The 18,429-nt window shown below is 45.8% G+C and overlaps 1 protein-coding gene across 1 annotated transcript in view; it reads left to right on the top strand.

The window, feature by feature from the left end:
* Positions 1-240: 240 nt before the first annotated feature.
* The window catches only part of LOC104539582 (ankyrin repeat domain-containing protein 17-like), a gene marked incomplete at its 5' end in the record, with an annotated part of 41,399 nt that continues 23,210 nt past the window's right edge, over positions 241-18,429 (top strand). Inside the window, 14 exon segments of the mRNA XM_010183152.1 lie at positions 241-394; positions 1,003-1,159; positions 3,038-3,185; positions 3,477-3,624; positions 4,645-4,878; positions 6,612-6,706; positions 10,270-10,507; positions 11,073-11,264; positions 11,648-11,757; positions 12,440-12,527; positions 13,347-13,474; positions 13,923-14,066; positions 14,659-14,761; positions 16,299-17,054. Of these exon segments, the coding sequence (XP_010181454.1) occupies positions 241-394; positions 1,003-1,159; positions 3,038-3,185; positions 3,477-3,624; positions 4,645-4,878; positions 6,612-6,706; positions 10,270-10,507; positions 11,073-11,264; positions 11,648-11,757; positions 12,440-12,527; positions 13,347-13,474; positions 13,923-14,066; positions 14,659-14,761; positions 16,299-17,054 (2,695 nt within the window).

Raw genomic sequence — 18,429 nt, forward strand, 5'->3', positions numbered from 1 at the left:
ATCATGTGGCTTCTGCCCTTAGAGCAGATGGACAGAACAGTATAAGGTACGTTCTTTGCATGTGGTTTTGGAAAACCTCGTTGCTGTCATTGATGAAATAATGCCCTTTTGTATCAACTGGAGATGGTTTGACCAGCAAAGTACTTAAAAAGCAAGTGCTTAAGTGATAAACGAAACTGTGGGGTTTTTTTGCGTTTTCAGTATATTCTGGTCTCTCAAACCAGGTTTGTTATTTTTCAGGTGGAGTCGTTTATCTTGGATCAGGATGATCTCGAAAACCCGATGTTGGAAACGGCTTCAAAATTGCTTTTGTCAAGTACTGCCGATGGTGCTGACCTGAGAACAGTGGACCCAGAAACCCAGGCCAGATTAGAAGCTTTACTTGAAGCTGCAGGTAAGTCCTCGTGTCCCATACGGGTTTAACCCCAAAGCCCTTCCACATCAGATGGTGCTGGAACTGCTTGCATAAGTCTAATCCATATGACCATGATATCAATGCAGAACGTAAGGTGGTGTGAGCTTGGCAAGGTTATGTGATGAGCAAGAAAGGCATTTAAAGCATTCTGAGTTTTGGATAAACAGGGTTTCCTGTGAAGGCCGTGCTTCTAATATAGATTCCTCCAGTGGTGCTTTTCTGAACGCCTGAGTAAAAATTGACCCCTGGCCTTGGCTTGCAGCCTTGTATCAAAACCTCAAATGCTCAGCGAGGCTTTGTTTTATACCCATTACTGTATAAAAAGCTTTACTGGTCACGTATACGATGTAGGTGTTGATAGCTGCAAAACAAGGCCTTCTGTGGCTTGCAGGGTTTCATTTGTGCACATCGCCTCTGAGTGCAGCTTTTAAGGTACTGTAGTAAATTGTTAAACAGCCCTTGGTTTTGGAAGCTGGAGTTCGTTGTGCCTGCAATGTTTCTGCCAGCAGATCTCCTAGGCTCAATTTCAGCTTCTCTTTTCTCCTTTTCTGGCACGCTCACCTGTGTGTTGTGAATTGGAACGCAAGGAATAGGCAAGCTGTCTACGGCGGACGGGAAAGCCTTCGCAGATCCTGAGGTGCTCCGCAGGCTGACGTCCTCGGTCAGCTGCGCGTTGGATGAAGCTGCCGCTGCGCTTACCCGGATGAGAGCAGAGAGCACAGCAAATGCAGGGCAGACGGACAAGTAAGCCAGAACTTACACTGCGTGCTTTCCAGCCGTTTGCTGCTTTTTGAAGCAGTTTTTCCTTGCGGTATCACTTTTGATTGCAGGATGATGGACCTTACTCAAGTGGAGTTAGCACTAAATTGCCACCTGTGGTTCTGCTGTTACATATTCCTGGACTGGCTGGTCTGGCAGTGGGAAGTGAAGTAATTAATGTTGCCTAAAATTCAGAAATCACACTCCAAGTTGTTTAACTTCATGAGCTAGACAAAGAAAATTTTTAAGCTGCTAAATAGCCTGGGCCTTAGAACTGTGCCAAAAAACAGCAACTCCCAAAATGGGTCATTCAGTGATAGCATGAAACTAGCTTAGGGACAAAAAAACCAATACCAAAGTGTTTCAGCTAGAAACAACTGCCCCCAGCTGCAATCAGGGAATGGTTTTGGTTGAATGGGACCTTAAAGATCATTCAGTCCAACCCCGTCTACCTCTTCTCCTGTGAACATGAGCCATTGCCAAAGTTGTTACCAGGACACAGGATATGGGAAATGAAAATGACTGTGGGAAATGGAGTGAACAGACGTATTTGAGAAATGTATCTCCATGTATTAAATGGTGTCTGGTGGCATAAATGAAATAGTGGCTGCGATGCACAGGTATAAGGTAGACCTTGCTACACAAATACCCACTTCTGAATCTTGAGTATTTTAAGAATTGCTCGTGTTTGCATTGAGTAATACAGTTTGCAGAAGTCTCATAATGACTCCCTCCTTTATCCATTCCTTTTTGAGCGAGTTCTGTGTTGATGAAAAGGCAGTGGGTGGGATGGATGAGGCCAGCGGTCCTGGATGTATAGTTATTGATCCAGTTACTTGGAGCAGAGTAGAGAAATGTGTCAGGCTTGAATTTGAATTCTCACAGAGCAAGAGCTGCTTTAGAATGAAGGCCATATAGACTGAAGGTGGCATCAGAGCAGTTGAAAATAGAGATCCAGTAGACCCTTTTTCGACTGAAACAGAGTTGGAATGATAAAAGTGTGAACTCATGAAGTGACAGGAGAACCACAAGTACTCTGGCTTGGGGCTTAACTGGAGAAAATGACCCTTCTCTGCTTGGCTGAGCTAGGCCACAGCTGAAATGTTGGATTGTTAGAAAATCCTGGGCCTTCCAGCACAGGACAGATGGGTATTTACCTGTTTCGTTATGGAAGGGGGATGCAGGTGATTTCTTTTAATTGAATTAAGAGTTACATTGCTAAACAAAACTGTTTTGTTAAGTTGCCCAGATGATTTCCCTGTCCTTTGGTCCACAGGCAAACAAGAACATGAATATGATAAGTAGTGGTTGCTTGAGAAAACGAGTGGCACAAAACCTGTTTTCAAACTAGAACTACAGAGCAGGAATAGACCGAGACTGAATATTACGTAGAAATTAGTCATGGAAATCACCAGTGATTTCTTAGCAGTGCTGTATGATTAGCCTTTCAAAAGGGAGAGAGATCACATCTCAGACTCTTAAATGCTGACTAAAAGGAGGTTTTGTACGACATAACGTGATGCTGCATGTGTAGGGCTGAGCCCATCAGTCAGCTCACGGTAGTGCCTTCTCTCCACGTGTGTTCTGATTTGGTTGTCCATGCTGCAGCAGTGGGTAAATGGTCTTCCTGCAGATGTTTGTCTTGTCAGCTTGTGTTAAAAGTGAGCAGCAGGAGTGGTTGAGCGTCCACATCGCTCAGTTTTCAGACAAGGTAAAGATGGCACCTCTTTAAATAGCGGCTGGCAGGTTTTTAGATGTTGGTGCCTTCTTTTGTGTTGTCTGCATCCTCACGGCACACGGGGTTTTTACTCTGCATTTCAAGCATGCTCCTTTTTCACTTCTAAATGCTTTTTGTCTTCGTAGCCGCAGCTTGGCAGAGGCTTGTTCAGAAGGAGATGTAAATGCTGTGCGGAAGCTGCTAATTGAAGGCCGAAGTGTGAACGAGCACACAGAGGAAGGGGAAAGCCTCCTTTGTTTAGCCTGCTCAGCGGGATATTATGAGCTTGCGCAGGTTGGTTTCCGAGCCGTTTTCAGTACGTGCATACTGTGTAAAAAATCAGCGTAGAATTAATGAATTCCAGCCCATAGCACCTGGAAGATGGTGTTAAGGTACTGGAAAATGTCAGTGAGCTGGCAAGTGAAGGTGTGGATGTAACTGAATGCTGCTAATGCATTCGTCGTGCTTGCTTTCTGAAAGTGTTCCTAACACAGAACCGTGTGGTGGTGAAGGTGGGGGCTTGGCGCAGCTTTCTAGCCATCAACGCGCTGGTTTGTCACTTGTCGATCACCCGTCTGTTCACAGGTTCTTCTGGCAATGCATGCTAATGTAGAGGACCGTGGCATTAAAGGAGACATAACACCTCTAATGGCTGCTGCTAACGGTGGACACGTCAAAATCGTCAAGTTGCTGCTAGCTCATGGTGCTGATGTGAATGCACAGTCATCAACAGGTAAAGAGTGTGCGAGAGCCTGTGGGAAACGACTGAACAAGTGAGAATTGCAGTGTGCAGGAAACGGGCTGGAAATGCAGGAGGAGCATCTCTCAGCCAGCCGAGCAGCTCAGAGTCATTCCTTCTGGTCTTGCTATTTAGCTTCTGTGTTGGTTTTGTTCTTCGAGAAGCTGTAAAATATTAGTTGGTTGCAGACATGTACAGGTGGATAAGGTCAATGAGTAACCGAAGCCTATTTGTGTACAGAGGTTTTGGTGCCATGTGGTGTTTTAAGCACAGTCTGAGAAGTTTCTGTGTACGTTGAAAATTACTTGGTGTCAGGTTGAGGAAACCAAGGGAAATCAGTAAACACGAAAAGGTGGCCCCCGTTCTCTTGCGCTCCTTTCCCACGCACTTTGGTAGGCATTTGTGCTTTGGGAAATGTTCTTGGTTTGTCATTGAAGCGGAGCGATGCTGTGTAGTTAACAGTCACTGACAGATGGGTTAGAGACCCGGGATGATGAGAAGGGGGGGCTGTCAGAAGACACCTTATTTTGATTTTTTCAGTGAAGTAGTTCTGAGTAGCAATACGGCTTTGACCTTTACGTTTTTCAAGATATCTTTCATAAAGGCAGGCTTTTTATTGTTCAGATGTGTTCCTGTAGTTTTTCCACGGAGACTGGTTTCGTCTCCTTGCAGAGACTGGACGTTTTCCAACTAGCCCTTTCGAGGTGTTTCAGGTTTGGTTTAGAAGCAGCAGGTTCATTCTGCTGCTTGTCTGCAGCTCTCCTTTTTACAGCGTAGTACGACCCTGCTGGTGAACGGGAGAAGGGTGGGTTTTGTGACAGAGGTTGGCATTAGCTGGGAGAGAAGCTTTTTTTTCCTCTCCTTGTAGTTGTTAGTCTGTGGCCTGAGAAGAAAAGCGTTTTGTAAGGTAGCCAGGTGAAAGGGGTGAAATGGAGCATAAGCTGAAGTTCCCGATATAGAAACGCTTTCAAATTCTGAGTTACGTATTCAAACCTTTCTCTCTCCTGGCTCTAGGCAATACAGCCCTCACATACGCCTGTGCTGGAGGCTACGTGGATGTGGTGAAGGTGCTGCTGGAGTCGGGCGCCAGCATCGAGGACCATAATGAAAACGGTCACACTCCTCTGATGGAAGCGGGAAGTGCTGGCCACGTGGAAGTGGCCCGAGTGCTGCTGGAGAACGGAGCGGGCATAAATACGCATTCCAATGAGTTTAAGGAGAGCGCGCTTACGCTGGCTTGCTACAAAGGTATAGTGCTGAGTGCCAAACCTGGTGCTGAGGTGTAATGAGTGTGGACAGGTGTGGCAGGCCTTTTCTAACGTGTATTTATTCAGCCTTGCAGTCTAGGACTACATGAACTTAAAGGTTAGAAACAGTTTGTACTGCTTTTGTCGTGACTCTGATAGCACGGAGCACGTGTGCACTGTATGGGAAGTGGTCAGTGTGTGGAGTGTAAGCATCAAGATACAAAACTCCTGAGTCTTTAGAATGCTTCAGATTTTTCTATGCTCTGTTAAACAAGTAATGAGGTGAAGAAATAACACACTTGATCGTAGAGTTAAGTATGGTACGCTTTCTGTAATGTAGCTGTATTTTACAAGATGCATCTGCTTAGGTTCAGCAATTACTTAGATTTAAAGGACTTAGCATTTGGAAAACGTGCAAAATCTAGGGCCTTGCCTAGATGACAGGCCTTTCTTGCCTCCCTTAAAGTAGTAGTGTCTGGCATCACCCAAGCAAATGGTGGAGATGTTTAATTAATAGGATGAAGCCGATCAAACGGCGGAGCAGTTGGTGTTGTAGTCACTCAGGACGTGTTTTATTAGAGCTGTTAGCATGGCTCCTGGCATTGTCAAGTAACTGATGTCAGTAGCAGTGGAAGATGCTCTTAGTCTTTCATACCTATTGCTTTTACCTGCCTTGATGAATTCTTGGTTCGCTGCTGCTGAGCACCCTCATGAGCGGTGGTAGTTTCCTTTTGTGGTGGCTGTCAGAGCAAAGGCTGTGTGTGAATGAGGGAAGTGGGACCCCAAAGCATTCCTTTCCTGAAAAAATGTGCTTAGGCTTTGAATCCTGAGGTGAGGTTGGAAAGCAGAGATGCCTGTGGTAAGTCAGTTGTTCACTGTGATAGATGGGACAGAACAGAAGTGAAGATACTCAGGCCTTTGTGGTTTTCCCCCTTAGCCATGTATGTTTTGTCCATTCCTTGTGCATTTCTGTGTTGCTCCAGATCTCATGTTTAGATTATAAAAATACGCTGCTGACTTTCTTAGGAAAGGGTGGAAAGCCAAAGCAGCCTCATGCTGTGCCATTCACGGTGCTGCTGGGTGTATTCCTAGTGCTCAGGTTTAGCCGGTGTGTTATGAAATGGCATTTTTTCCCTTTGACTTGGTTTTCTACGTGTGCACATCGTGTTGGGCTTGGCTGTGAAGTGGACGTGGGCGCACACGTGGACTTGGGGAGCTGCAGCCACGAGTTGATGGAGTGGTGGAAAGCAAACACTTTCCAAAAGCTGTTAGGTGTCCTTGTCTGGGGAGGACTCTTACAGATGGTTGAATCTTCAGTATTCTTGCAAGTGTGAAGGTCCATCTGCTTCATGTTTTATGGGCTGAGGGCTGGTGTGAGCTCAGGGACTGGTTACAATGCTGCTTATAGAAACTGTCACCCTAAAGCCTTCATATCAAGCAAGAAGAGGGGGAAAAAAATCTTACCCTCTCTGTCACAGATGAGGTATTCATATGGTTCTGATTTAGCAGCAATTTCAGTTTTATTGGAAGTGTAACATCATTTCTGTAATACTTGACCAATAACCTGGTAGCTCAGAAAAACAGGCTATAATAACAGCAGTGACTTAACTCCGAAGTTGAGAATGACAGGACTCAAACTAACAACGGATTGTGTACGTTAGGCCTTTTGTATGACTTGTGAAATACGCTTGTCAGAGTTGTTTCTAGATGTTAAATACTTATTTTTCCATGCAGGCCATCTGGAAATGGTGAGGTTTCTGCTGGAAGCTGGTGCGGATCAGGAGCACAAGACGGATGAGATGCACACTGCTCTCATGGAGGCTTGCATGGTAAGGACTGCGTGGCTGGAGCAGCGAGGTGTGCGCTCTTCGCGTCCTGGAGATGAACACAGCCATTGCTTTTGGCTGTTTTTGGGTACTGAACCAAACTGGGGTGTTCTGGTTCTCCTCTGCACTTGGTGGCCCTCGGGCAGGAGAAATGGGGCAAGGCGTTGGTTGGAAAACAGCACTTCTGATACAGCACAATTCAAACTTGTCTTTCTTGTTGCTAACAAAGTAGTTGACTTCTTAAGGGACTTCTTAAGGGACTTCTAAAATCCATGTCAGGTGTGTATTAGCAGGACAGCTCTATTGACCCATCCTTTGAATAACTGCGTTTCTGTCTGTCCAGCTGCAAAGGGCAATTATCAGCTCTTCACTAATGAGAGTACTCTCATGTTTCAGCTTTTCCCATCTGAGGCAATTGTAAAACGACTGTGTAAAATACATTAACCTCTTACAGAATTTAGTACTGTTCTGAGAACAACTCTGACTTTTAGATAATAGTTCCTTGCTGTAGAACACAAATATTTGTGAAGCTTTCCATAGCAAGGGTTATGTTTAGGTGTATTTTAATACCAAAATGGTATAAAATAATAATCAGATACTTAGTGCCAGACTTGGGATTCTTCCAGGCTTTTGTGGTGAAGAAAACTTCCTAAATGGATGTGGTTAGGTTTCAGATAGGCTGTGTGCGTTCCAGGTGATGCAGATACGAGACTTACACTGCTGTTCAAACCTAACGGTGCCTCAAACAGAAAGTCTATTTCCTATATATTACCTGAGATAAGAGGATTCAGTTGCTTTGGAGATTTCTTCTGATGATGAGTAAATGTGCCCATTTATTCCCTTTGTCTCCTCTGGGAATTCTTAGACTCTGGTTCCCCCCTCAGAGCAGTTAATGCAGTTAATGCACTGCCATGAGTTCGTTAACGCTGCTCCGTGCCAAAGGCTGGCAGGGGTGAGCCAGCAGAGTGAGAAGTCTGGCAGGTGTCGGTTTGTGTTTCTAAAACTGAGACTGGTGTGAAACTTTTCCTGCTGGAGAACAGAAAGCAAACCAAAACAGAGCAGCAATGGGCATCCTCCCCAGTTGCCCCCACTTTGTTTGTGACCCTGGATCGCAGTAGCCTGTTGTGCAGTGCTTGCTGCAGAGGTTTCCTCACTGTTGAGGATGCAGAGCTGCAGCGTGCTTAGGTAGGTCAGTAGTTTGTTTATGCCTTGTGCTGACATATTCCAAGTCCCTCATCTGAAAACTTGTCTTTTATGTTTCTTTCTTACCATCCTCTCTGACTGGATTTCTTACGGGTTGGACCCTGGATCTCAGTAGCCTGTTGTGCAGTGCTAGCTGCAGAGGTTTCCTCACTGTTGAGGATGCAGAGCTGCAGCGTGCTTAGGTAGGTCAGTAGTTTGTTTATGCCTTGTGCTGACATATTCCAAGTCCCTCATCTGAAAACTTGTCTTTTATGTTTCTTTCTTACCATCCTCTCTGACTGGATTTCTTACGGGTTGGGTTTTTTTTATGTCATTAGGCTTGTGTAGCATCTCATCGTGAATCTGTGGTCACAGAGGAGTGCTGCAAATCCTGATTTAGCCTTCCCTTTCCTGAAATAACTCAGATCAGCTAGTTATGTCTGTTCAAGGAAGTTAATGGCCTCAGAAAGGGGAGTCATTAACAGAAACCATTACTTCTTGAGAAGTCATTAGAAAGAAGGGCATGTAGATAAACAAGACTGCAGCTACTGTTTATCTCACTCTGCAATCTTAATAGATGGCCATATAAATATCATGGGCACTGTCCTCGCACCGAGTTCCCTGGAAGGAAGGTGGTGATACCATTAACGTTGTTGGCAGAGCACAGCAGGGAAAGCTGCTGCTTCCTGGAGCCACGGAGCAAGCTGCCTTTCCTTGCCACCCTTTCTGCCCTTTTCCTCCACCAGCAGACTGACAGAGGTCCCTTGGACTCACAGAAGTGTTGAGGCCTCTTTCTTATTGATACATGCTGAGCAATAGAGGAGGGGGAAATAAATCAATCTCCCTTATTCCTGCAAGAAACTGTTCCTACGTAGGCATTTCCACGCTGCTGCTGGGAACTGGCAGATAGCTGGGAGTCTCAGTGCCTCCAGCTCTGCAGAAGAGAGAAGAGTTGCTGCTGCAGACTGATAAAGCAGTGCAGAGACTGCTCATCCCAGCACGGCTTTTCTGCAGAAGCAATTGTTGCTTTCCAGTAACAGAAGAAGATCTTGTCTAGGATAGCATTGAACTCGAGTAGGTGTTCCAGACCTGTTTAAACGTTCAAACCTTGTCCTGCAAGGCATTTAGGAAGTCTTCTGCCCAAGAGCTTTTCTGTAGGCGGCAGTAATATCAGTGTGATGCAGATGAGTTGTTGGGCAATGTGACTTGCCTTGGGAGAGCAGAAAGCAGGTTTGTCCAGTTGGTGCTTCCTTTTACTGGAGTAATCTAATCGTGTGCAGTGAGGGCTGATTGCTCACAGCGGCTGAACTTTCAAATACACCGGGTGTGCTTGTGCAGGCTGGAGAGATGGCTTCTTGTCATCACGTGGAGGCTTTTCTAGGCTGTTGTAGAAGAACTGAGTAGCACCACCCTATTGCAAAGCTTCATAAAGCACAGGTAAAAGTTCCTGGTGTGGCTGAACACCAGCAGTTGTTCTCAGGGCTGCTTGGCCCGTGGAAGAAGAAGAAACTGTGGAGCAAACCTTTATGCTGCTGTTTGCTAGGCACGGTGTGAGTCAGTCAGGAACGATTAGGGGCCTGTCTTGCCAGAGCCTGGTGGTCGAGGCTCCATCTCTGCATCTCCCTGAGGAAAGCTTCTTTATGGAGTCTTGGAGGTTTTTCCCTAAAGTAGTGTTGTCGTTTCATGTAAAAGGTGGATATGTCCTAGTTAATATGTCCTAGATATTTTTTCTGAGAGAAGATCATGTTTTGCTCCCTGGATATCAGAAGAAGGTATAAAACACTGAAAGCAAAGCCTAAAACTGTCAGATGCAGTTGTGTGTTTTGTCTGGAAAAGAGGGGTTTGGGTTTGTAGTTTCTGACCTGGGGAGGATGGCAATGGCTACCATTTGCTGCTTACTGGTTAATGTGAGATCAAGGTGCAGTTACCTCGCTCAGTGACAACCTCAGCATAGCCTTGTGTTTCCGTAAGCTGCTGCTTTTTCGGTGCAGGCCTCCTGTGCTGTGTGTCGGGCCCTTTCCCATAAGGGTTACTCCGAGTTTGAATGATGATGATGATTTCCTCGTGGAGAAAACCAGCTCGGAGAGTCTGTGCTGGTGCAGGACCGCAGTGACCGCGCTGATCTCTGCCCCTTTCTAAACAAAGGCAGAACCGAATGGCACCTGCATCTGTCACTGTCAGGCCTCCAGTGTAAACAGAGCTGAAAAGTCACCTCAGTAGTTCCTGGGTTTACAACACAGTGAAAACATGACAAAGACCATATGCTCAAGTATTTTCTTTGTTTCTATTCTGAATTTGAGTTGGTGACTGCTTAAAGCTTTGGAGAGGAACACCGGTTTTTCTACACTGACCATCTTCTGATCTTGTTTTTTTTGAATTCGTAGGACGGCCACGTGGAAGTAGCCAGGTTGCTGCTGGACAGCGGAGCTCAGGTCAACATGCCTGCTGACTCCTTTGAGTCTCCGCTGACGTTGGCGGCCTGCGGCGGGCACGTCGAGCTGGCGGCTTTGCTAATCGAGCGTGGCGCTAACTTGGAGGAGGTGAACGATGAGGGATACACCCCGCTGATGGAAGCAGCGAGAGAAGGCCATGAGGAGATGGTGGCGCTGTTACTTGGTCAAGGTAACTATTTGGGGTGCTTTCCCTGGGCTGTATTTCAATAGGCGTTCACATGTGTTAAATTAAATAAAGAAAAAGCCAAGTTAAAGTAATTTGTTCCCTGCTCAATTAACTCCTGAACCCTCCCCTGCCCCCTTTGTTTTGATTATTTAGTCTTTGGGTTTTTGTTGCTGTGGTTTTCTTGCTAAATCTTCTTTGCTCTGCTCTTAATACAAAGTCACACTGGTGTTTACAGACAGACATCGATTGCTAAGCAGTTAATGTGGCCAACTTGCACGCTGCACGGTGGCCTTGGCGTATCTTGGGATTGTGGCATTGCTGCAAAGCTGCAGAGAACGCTCTGAGGTCCTCAGAGACGTTTCCAAAGTAGTGTAAAGGAAGTTGAAATAGTGTCGTTAGATACACCATAATTTTAGAAGGCAACTTCTGCAGCTGTAGAAACGAGATGAGTAATAAGCAGATGCCCCATGCATCACAAAACGGCTTTGTCTGCTGATGCTGGTCTCAGTAACCTGTGTTTTCTGATGTATGTGTGGTTTTGGTGCTTTGTTGTCTCTTTGTTTTGAAGGAGCGAACATCAATGCTCAGACAGAGGAGACGCAAGAAACTGCATTAACTCTGGCTTGCTGCGGAGGGTTTTTGGAGGTTGCAGATTTCCTTATTAAAGCAGGAGCTGACATAGAACTTGGTTGTTCCACACCTCTGATGGAGGCTGCTCAAGAGGGTCATTTGGAGCTGGTGAAATATTTATTAGCTGCAGGTATGGAGTCATTTCCTTAACCGTCTTGCAGAGACTTGAAGTAACCTTGAGAAAATAAAATACCTTTTTCCCATATCCATTACACTTTCATTAGCAGCTTCTGGAAGTTGATGGAAAGGTTTGTGGAACCTTAAGTAGTTCTGGTTGGACCCTAATTCGGCTCTTGAAGATGGAGTTGGTGTGAACTTGCTTGGAACTGGAGCTCTAGGGGTTTTGCCTTTTTCAGAGTTTCTCTGGAGTTTGGTTAAGTTACCAATTTCATAGCTTTTGGGTTGGAAGTGGGAAATGAGGTTTGTGATCTGAGCTGGTGAAGATGATGAGACCACCTGCATGTTTTCTGTATGAACCCCATGGCCCTTACACGCTTGTTCCTGCTGCTCCAGGGGCTAACGTGCACGCAACCACAGCGACGGGTGACACGGCGCTGACGTACGCCTGTGAAAATGGCCATACTGATGTAGCAGATGTCTTACTGCAGGCAGGCGCAGATCTGGTAAGCCATTACCTTCTTAAAACCAATAGTTAGGAAATAGAATGACGTGTATGTTGTTTTCTGGCTTGTGGTGGTTTTGGTCCCATGTTCACTGCTGAAAACAAGCATGTAGGTCAGATGCAGGACTTTGGTGCTTGCTATGTTAAGCATTTCCAAGCCATTCAAGGTTGCTTGTACAGAAAAGTAGGGGATTTTATTCCTTAGTCCTGAGAGGTATTCAGCTTGGAATTGTTAGGCTGGGTATGGGTTAATGCATGGACCTGGTTCCTTAAGCAGCTAACAGCTGATAGTTCTGTTCTGATGTGATCTATTGGGGAGACTGTGGTGGAATTAAGATGAGATGAAGGTAAACAGATCATTATTCAGTAAGCTTGTATACCAGTGTGTTACCAAGAAGTGTAGGAAGCATGGCAGAACACATTTAGTTTAACTAAAATCCCCACCATGTGCTTGAATGCTGCTTGTCCAGGAGTTTCAGACCCATACAAAGGCAGGCAGATACTGTCCTCTGTCAGCAATATAAATCAGTTGAAATGTTACTGTCTTATTAGTGTCTGTAAGTTGTGAAAAGGGATCTTGCATGTCTGGTGTCTTTCCATTCAAAATATCAAAAGGTTGGATTGCATACTTTGATGTGCTACTGTGGAATTTTGAATTGTAAGCCTTTCTTTCTGTGCTTTAGGAGCATGAATCAGAAGGTGGAAGAACCCCTCTCATGAAAGCTGCAAGGGCAGGTCATGTTTGCACTGTTCAGTTCTTGATTAGCAAAGGTAAGAGCGTGCAAAGGTTTTGGTTTCCTATTGCTAGGAATGCTTGAGTTAAGACCATGTCAGTCCTGATGTGACTGCCTGGGGTTTGTTTCAGAAACTTTAACTCAGAGTCATTGATTCTCAAACCAGACACCTTGTGATCACCTCTGGATTTTGGTGACATTAGTGGGAGCAGCAGCTACTAGTAAAAATACTTGTATTCCAGTCTAATTCCTAGTGAAAGCAGTGACAGTAGTGGTGGTTGCTCCTGGTGCAGCTTTTGGGAGCTGTCTGTACAGAAGATAACTTCACGTGCCTGTTTGATTCCAAGTTTTGAATACAACTTGGTTGATGTCAGAACTACCAGACTCCAGCTTTACATCTCTGTTGAATGCATAGAGTTGATGCAGAGCTCAGAGTTGCTGTTTGCTCTCTCTGGAGTTGATATTAAGGATTGAATGATATTGAAGGATGGGGTGATACTGGCCTAAAACTTGCAGTGTGATGGAACTTTGTGCGTAGGCTGTAGAGGAAGGTAGCAGAGCTACAGCTGGCCATCTGCTCTCTGGTGCCGAGGCGCATGGGTCCGTGTGTTGCATCTTAGCTTCTTTTTGTCGTTTCCTTAAAGCTGTTAGGCAGCTGGCAAGACCTTGGGCTCAGTGACTGTGACATGTTAAATGGTCTTTTGATAATAGTAATAACAGCCTGTTAGGTGTAATTTGTCAGCTGTAAGGCTGCAGCCATGGAGAACCAGGTTTTCACATTAACTTCCTGTCGCTTTTGGAAGAGGAGATTGGGTTGCAGTCTTGTAAAATTGTCTTTTCCCTTCTGTTTTTGAAGGAGCTAACGTGAACAGGACCACAGCCAACAACGATCACACGGTGCTGTCGCTGGCCTGTGCCGGAGGTCATTTAGCAGTTGTGGAGTTGCTGCTGGCTCACGGTGCTGATCCTACGCACAGACTGAAGGTTTGTCGCTCCGCTGCCTTGTTTTCCTCCGAGGTGCTCTTTCATTAGTCTCAAAACTAGATGTCCAGGTGAATTGGTTCATTTACATGCCGTGTAACCGGCCCAACGTGTCGTGACCTGAGCAGAAGTAAGATGCAAGTGGTGGTATTCCCATGAGCAGGGATTATGCTCATGAAGTCGGAGTTAGGAGTGCGGGTCTGTTGAATACTGTGAATGTAAAGGTTGCCAGGTGATAACTGTGGAAGAGGAAGGAAGGAGAATCTTTACAAGTACTAGGTTTTTTGGAAATATTTAACAGGGTCCTTAAGCTTCGATGTGGAGTTAATGCAGATGTATGCAAATATCTGTTAAAGCAGTCTCGATATCTGCTGTGTCGTATCTCCAAAAATGCCTCTGTGTTGTCGTGTCTTGGTGCTGTTTTCTAATGCAGCGATCTCTCCCTCTCTAGGATGGCTCGACTATGTTAATAGAGGCGGCAAAAGGTGGTCATACCAGCGTGGTTTGTTACCTTCTAGATTACCCAAACAACTTGCTTTCTGCTCCTCCACCTGATGCTACTCAGCTGACCCCGCCATCCCATGATTTAAATAGGGTAAGACTGAAGGGCTGCTTGTCTGGGGGCTTATTTTGCGGGTTTTATTTCTTGCCAATTAATCTGGAGTTTAAAGATGAGGAGTGAGCCGTGTCATTTCATGAGCTACTGAACTGTAGGTGATCACACTGAAAATCACTTGAGGCTGCCGTGAAAACGGTGAAGGCTCTTAGAGCATCGCTGTGTAGTGCTTTTGTCACTGTTTTTCTTGCTCGTAAACGACTTTTGGGAAAAAAGATGGGGAGAAACATCCCAGCAAGTGAAAAGGTCTGCTTTAATGAGGCTCTTCTTCAGAATTACATTGGTAGCCCACTGTGGCTTGTGTTTGCTTTACTGGAGCGTAGCACTGCACCATACCAAGATGGCAAGTAATTTTGGCAAGTGATTTCCTAGGTTAAAAATGCCAAGTGTATACGAATCGGATGGTCTCAAATTGTTAACTGTTGAACTCAGCAAACTGAAAACAAAAACGTATTACATGTTATTAGTTGCCATAAAAGTCTGCTTTTCTAACAGGTTTTGTTTACCTTCTATTGAATTATAATTAGATTAGAGTATGAGAAAAGTAATCTGTTAGTATCCAACATTTTAGGCTCCTCGTGTACCAGTGCAGGCGCTGCCCATGGTCGTCCCACCCCAGGAGCCTGACAAACCCCCTGCTAATGTCGCCACAACCCTTCCCATCAGAAATAAAGGTCAGTCTTAGTTCTGGAGCTTATTTTCTAAATATCCTTCCCAGGTAGAAGATAGAGGGTTGCACTTGTAGCAGAGTAGTTCCTGTGAAGAGTGTTCATGGATTCAGCCAAGGAAACGGCTGGTTTTCATATTTATTTTTTTTTTGAAGGATTGCTTATCCGCCAGATACGAAGTATCAGTCATCTAACCCTGTAATCATAAAGTGTCAAGAAATCTGCCTAAGTAAATACGTTTAAGATCTATTAGTCTGACATAGTGGACTAATGCAACTTGTCACCCAGAAGCCTATAGAAATTTGGTCACGGAAGCTGTAAAACCAGTGTTAATCTCCATACCGTAGCGATTGGGTAACTTGTGTTTCCTTAGGGTAGCAGCCTCGGAGTGGGTTTGACTGATTCGATTGAAGGCGGAATTTCTTGTGCTCTAAAGGATTTAGTCTGATGTGGCTCAGGTCCTCCTAGGACTAAATTTGCATCTATTTTGATACTGCCTTTTTGACACTTAACGCTTTCTGTACTTAAGAACTCTCTTCCAAAACAATTTTTGTCGAGGATCAGCAATAGTGCAAATACAGGCGTGCATGTCATAAAATTAATACTGTGTGTGCACTTGTATTGTTCTGGAAATACAGCGAGGATGACTGGAAGAAACTGGGCACCTCCACTGACTCAAATCCTGGTTTTTTATTTGCCTTTCACCCTTCAAAATTAACCGATTGTTCCTTCTCCAACCGGTATGGCAGACCATGTCAGCTGTGTTACTGTGGACTTCTTCATAAAAGATGAAATGGATTAGTCCATCGCTCGTTCTTGCAGGAAGGCTGAAATAGTGGCCTTGCCTGGGCAGAGAGCTGAGTTTTGACACAGGCGAAATCATGTCTGCTAAGGATAAAACGTAGTGGCTAAACATACCCTGTTAGATCACGTTAAATAGAAACGGCTCTCCTGGGTTCTAGCGCTGTTGTCAGCTGAGCAGAGCTGGATACCAGCAGTGACAGGGTGCAGTGGGCCTAGACAGCGTAGCCCTTCCTAAAAACGTGTCGAGTTATTCTCAGAGAATAGAGTCACCTGTCCCTCGAGATGTTTTTTTGCATCGCTTTGGCTGTGCTTCAGGGCTGTAACCACGTGCTGGTGTTTTAACGCGATGCCAGACGCAAAACGTCGAGCAGAGACAGCATATCCTTTCTTTTTGTTCCCACTGACCTTGTAGCACCGCTCGAGGACAGCGGCTCTTGAGGCAACCGCTTCATTTGGCAAGAGCGTAACGATGGTTGGAGTAAATATGTCAACGTAGCGCAGGGCTATTTGGGACGTACGTGCAGTAACCTGTACCGGTAAACTGCCCTCTGACCGCTGTATTAAAACTGACAGCGGCAGGTACGGTTTCCTTTGAGGGCCTCACGGTGCGCGCTGACCTTCTGCGGGCGCCGCGTCTTGGTGCGTAACGGGCCAGTTAGCGTCCCCGCAGTAGCTCTGTAATGAGGATGCCATTCTTGTGCACTTCCATTGGTTCTGAGGGGGTTTCTTTTTCACACAGCTGCTTCTAAACAAAAGTCCAGCAGTCATTTGCCAGCAAACAACCAGGATGTACAGGGTTACATCACCAATCAGTCTCCAGAGAGCATTGTAGAAGAGGCTCAGGGCAAGTTGACAGAGCTGGAGCAGAGGATAAAAGAAGCCATAGAGAAGAACGCTCAGCTGCAGTCCTTGGAATTGGCACACGCTGACCAGCTCACCAAAGAGAAGATTGAGGAGCTGAACAAAACGAGAGAGGAGCAAATCCAGAAGAAACAAAAGATCTTGGAGGAACTGCAGAAAGTGGAGCGGGAGTTACAGCTGAAAACTCAGCAGCAGCTGAAAAAGCAATATCTAGAGGTGAAAGCGCAAAGAATTCAGCTCCAGCAGCAGCAGCAGCAGCAGTCTTGCCAGCATCTGGGACTACTGACTCCCGTTGGGGTAGGAGAACAACTCTCAGAGGGAGACTATGCACGATTGCAGCAAGTGGACCCCATCTTGCTTAAAGATGATCCTCAGCAAGCTGCCGCGCAGACGGGTTTTGCACCAATTCAGCCTCTGGCCATGCCGCAAGCTTTGCCTCTGGCGGCAGGTTCCTTACCTCCGGGGTCCATCGCAAATCTTACAGAACTGCAAGGTGTTATAGTTGGACAGCCAGTGTTGGGCCAAGCACAACTAGCAGGGCTGGGGCAAGGAATACTGACAGACACACAGCAAGGGTTAATGGTAGCCAGCCCTGCTCAGACGCTCAATGACACGCTGGATGACATCATGGCAGGTGGGTTTACCTTGTTACGAGCAGGTATAATATTTGCTTGACCAGTCGAGGGTTTGTCCACTTCTCTGTGTGTGTGTGTGGTGTGTGGTGGGTGTGTGTTGGGTGTGTGTTTGTGTGTTCCCGCTAGCTCTGCAGCAAGTACCGCTGGCCTCCCGTCCCTGTCTCGGCGTTCGGAAAACTAGCTTTACCTTTTCCATTTGCAGCCTTGCCTTTCCCTTTGTTGCGCTAACTGGTGCCTGTTTGTCAGGTTGGTATGGCAGAAGGGGCCTTTTTATTTGTGTGTAGTTTGGGGGGTATGCGTTAGGTCTACAGGAGCTGTTTGGGCCTGTCTGTAGCTCAGTCGGCCGTTACCGGCGCCTGGTGCTTTGGAGTAGCTAACGGGGAACGGAGCTGGAGCTGGAGCGCTCCAGCAGGCACCACAGCCAGCCCACAGTGTGTAAGGAGCCCGTAGGCTTGTGTTTTCAACAAGACCTGCTCTAGCTGGGTAGTCTGCCCGTTGGAAGCTTTCACTTCTGTTCGGAAGAAAAAGGAGATGGTGATCTTAGGAGTCTTAAAAGTCCTCATAAAAGTGGCTGCTTTGCCAGCGAAAAACAAACTTAGGTGTACCACGTTATTAATAATTTTGGACTCTTCTTTACCCACTTACGTCAGTGCTTTAAGGCCTGAAAAATTAGGAAAAGAAAAGAATTGAACAGGTTTTAAATAGCATAGAATATGTGAGATGTTATTGCTTTCCTGTGCACACCTGCTCCAGTTGCACCTAGCCCCCTGTGAGTGTTAAGGCAGTTGTTCAAACACTCACTTTGACTGCTTAGCTGAATACAGATTAACGGTTAGCAATTATGATTTTGAAAAATCACATCGCTCAATGAAAAATTTGCCAAGATGCTCTTGGTTAAGCTGATGAACTTCCATTTTTAAAAGCACTGCCCACTTGGACAAGTCCGTTCTGTGAAGCGTGTTCGGATGGGGGCTGAGCCAGAGGAAAGGCAGATCTCAGCAGAAGTGCGGAGCTGGTCCTGCGTGTGCTGCAGGGTCATTGGAGCAGGAGAACGGTGCAGAGTGAATAGAAGATCTGGTCATGGTTAAAAACACCAGGTGGTGACGGTTTAAAGTGTTGGAAACAATACTTCTAAAACTATGAGCTCAGAATTAGGCACCCAACGCGTAACCTGATGTTCAGGCAAGGCCTTGTTGAAGATTGCTGAAACTTCAGGGAGCTACAGAGTCTCTTCTGAAAAAGCAGCGTTAGGTTTGAAGCTGTTAAATGAATGATGGTAAAAAACAATCTGGGTGCACGAGCAGGTAGATAAAGCTACGTCCATCGGGCACTGGTGGTTCTGTGATGTGGAGATGCTGTACATCCAGTTACTTA

This window comes from Mesitornis unicolor, unplaced genomic scaffold (assembly GCF_000695765.1).
Source record: "Mesitornis unicolor isolate BGI_N332 unplaced genomic scaffold, ASM69576v1 scaffold6264, whole genome shotgun sequence".
NCBI classification, from domain to species: domain Eukaryota; kingdom Metazoa; phylum Chordata; class Aves; order Mesitornithiformes; family Mesitornithidae; genus Mesitornis; species Mesitornis unicolor.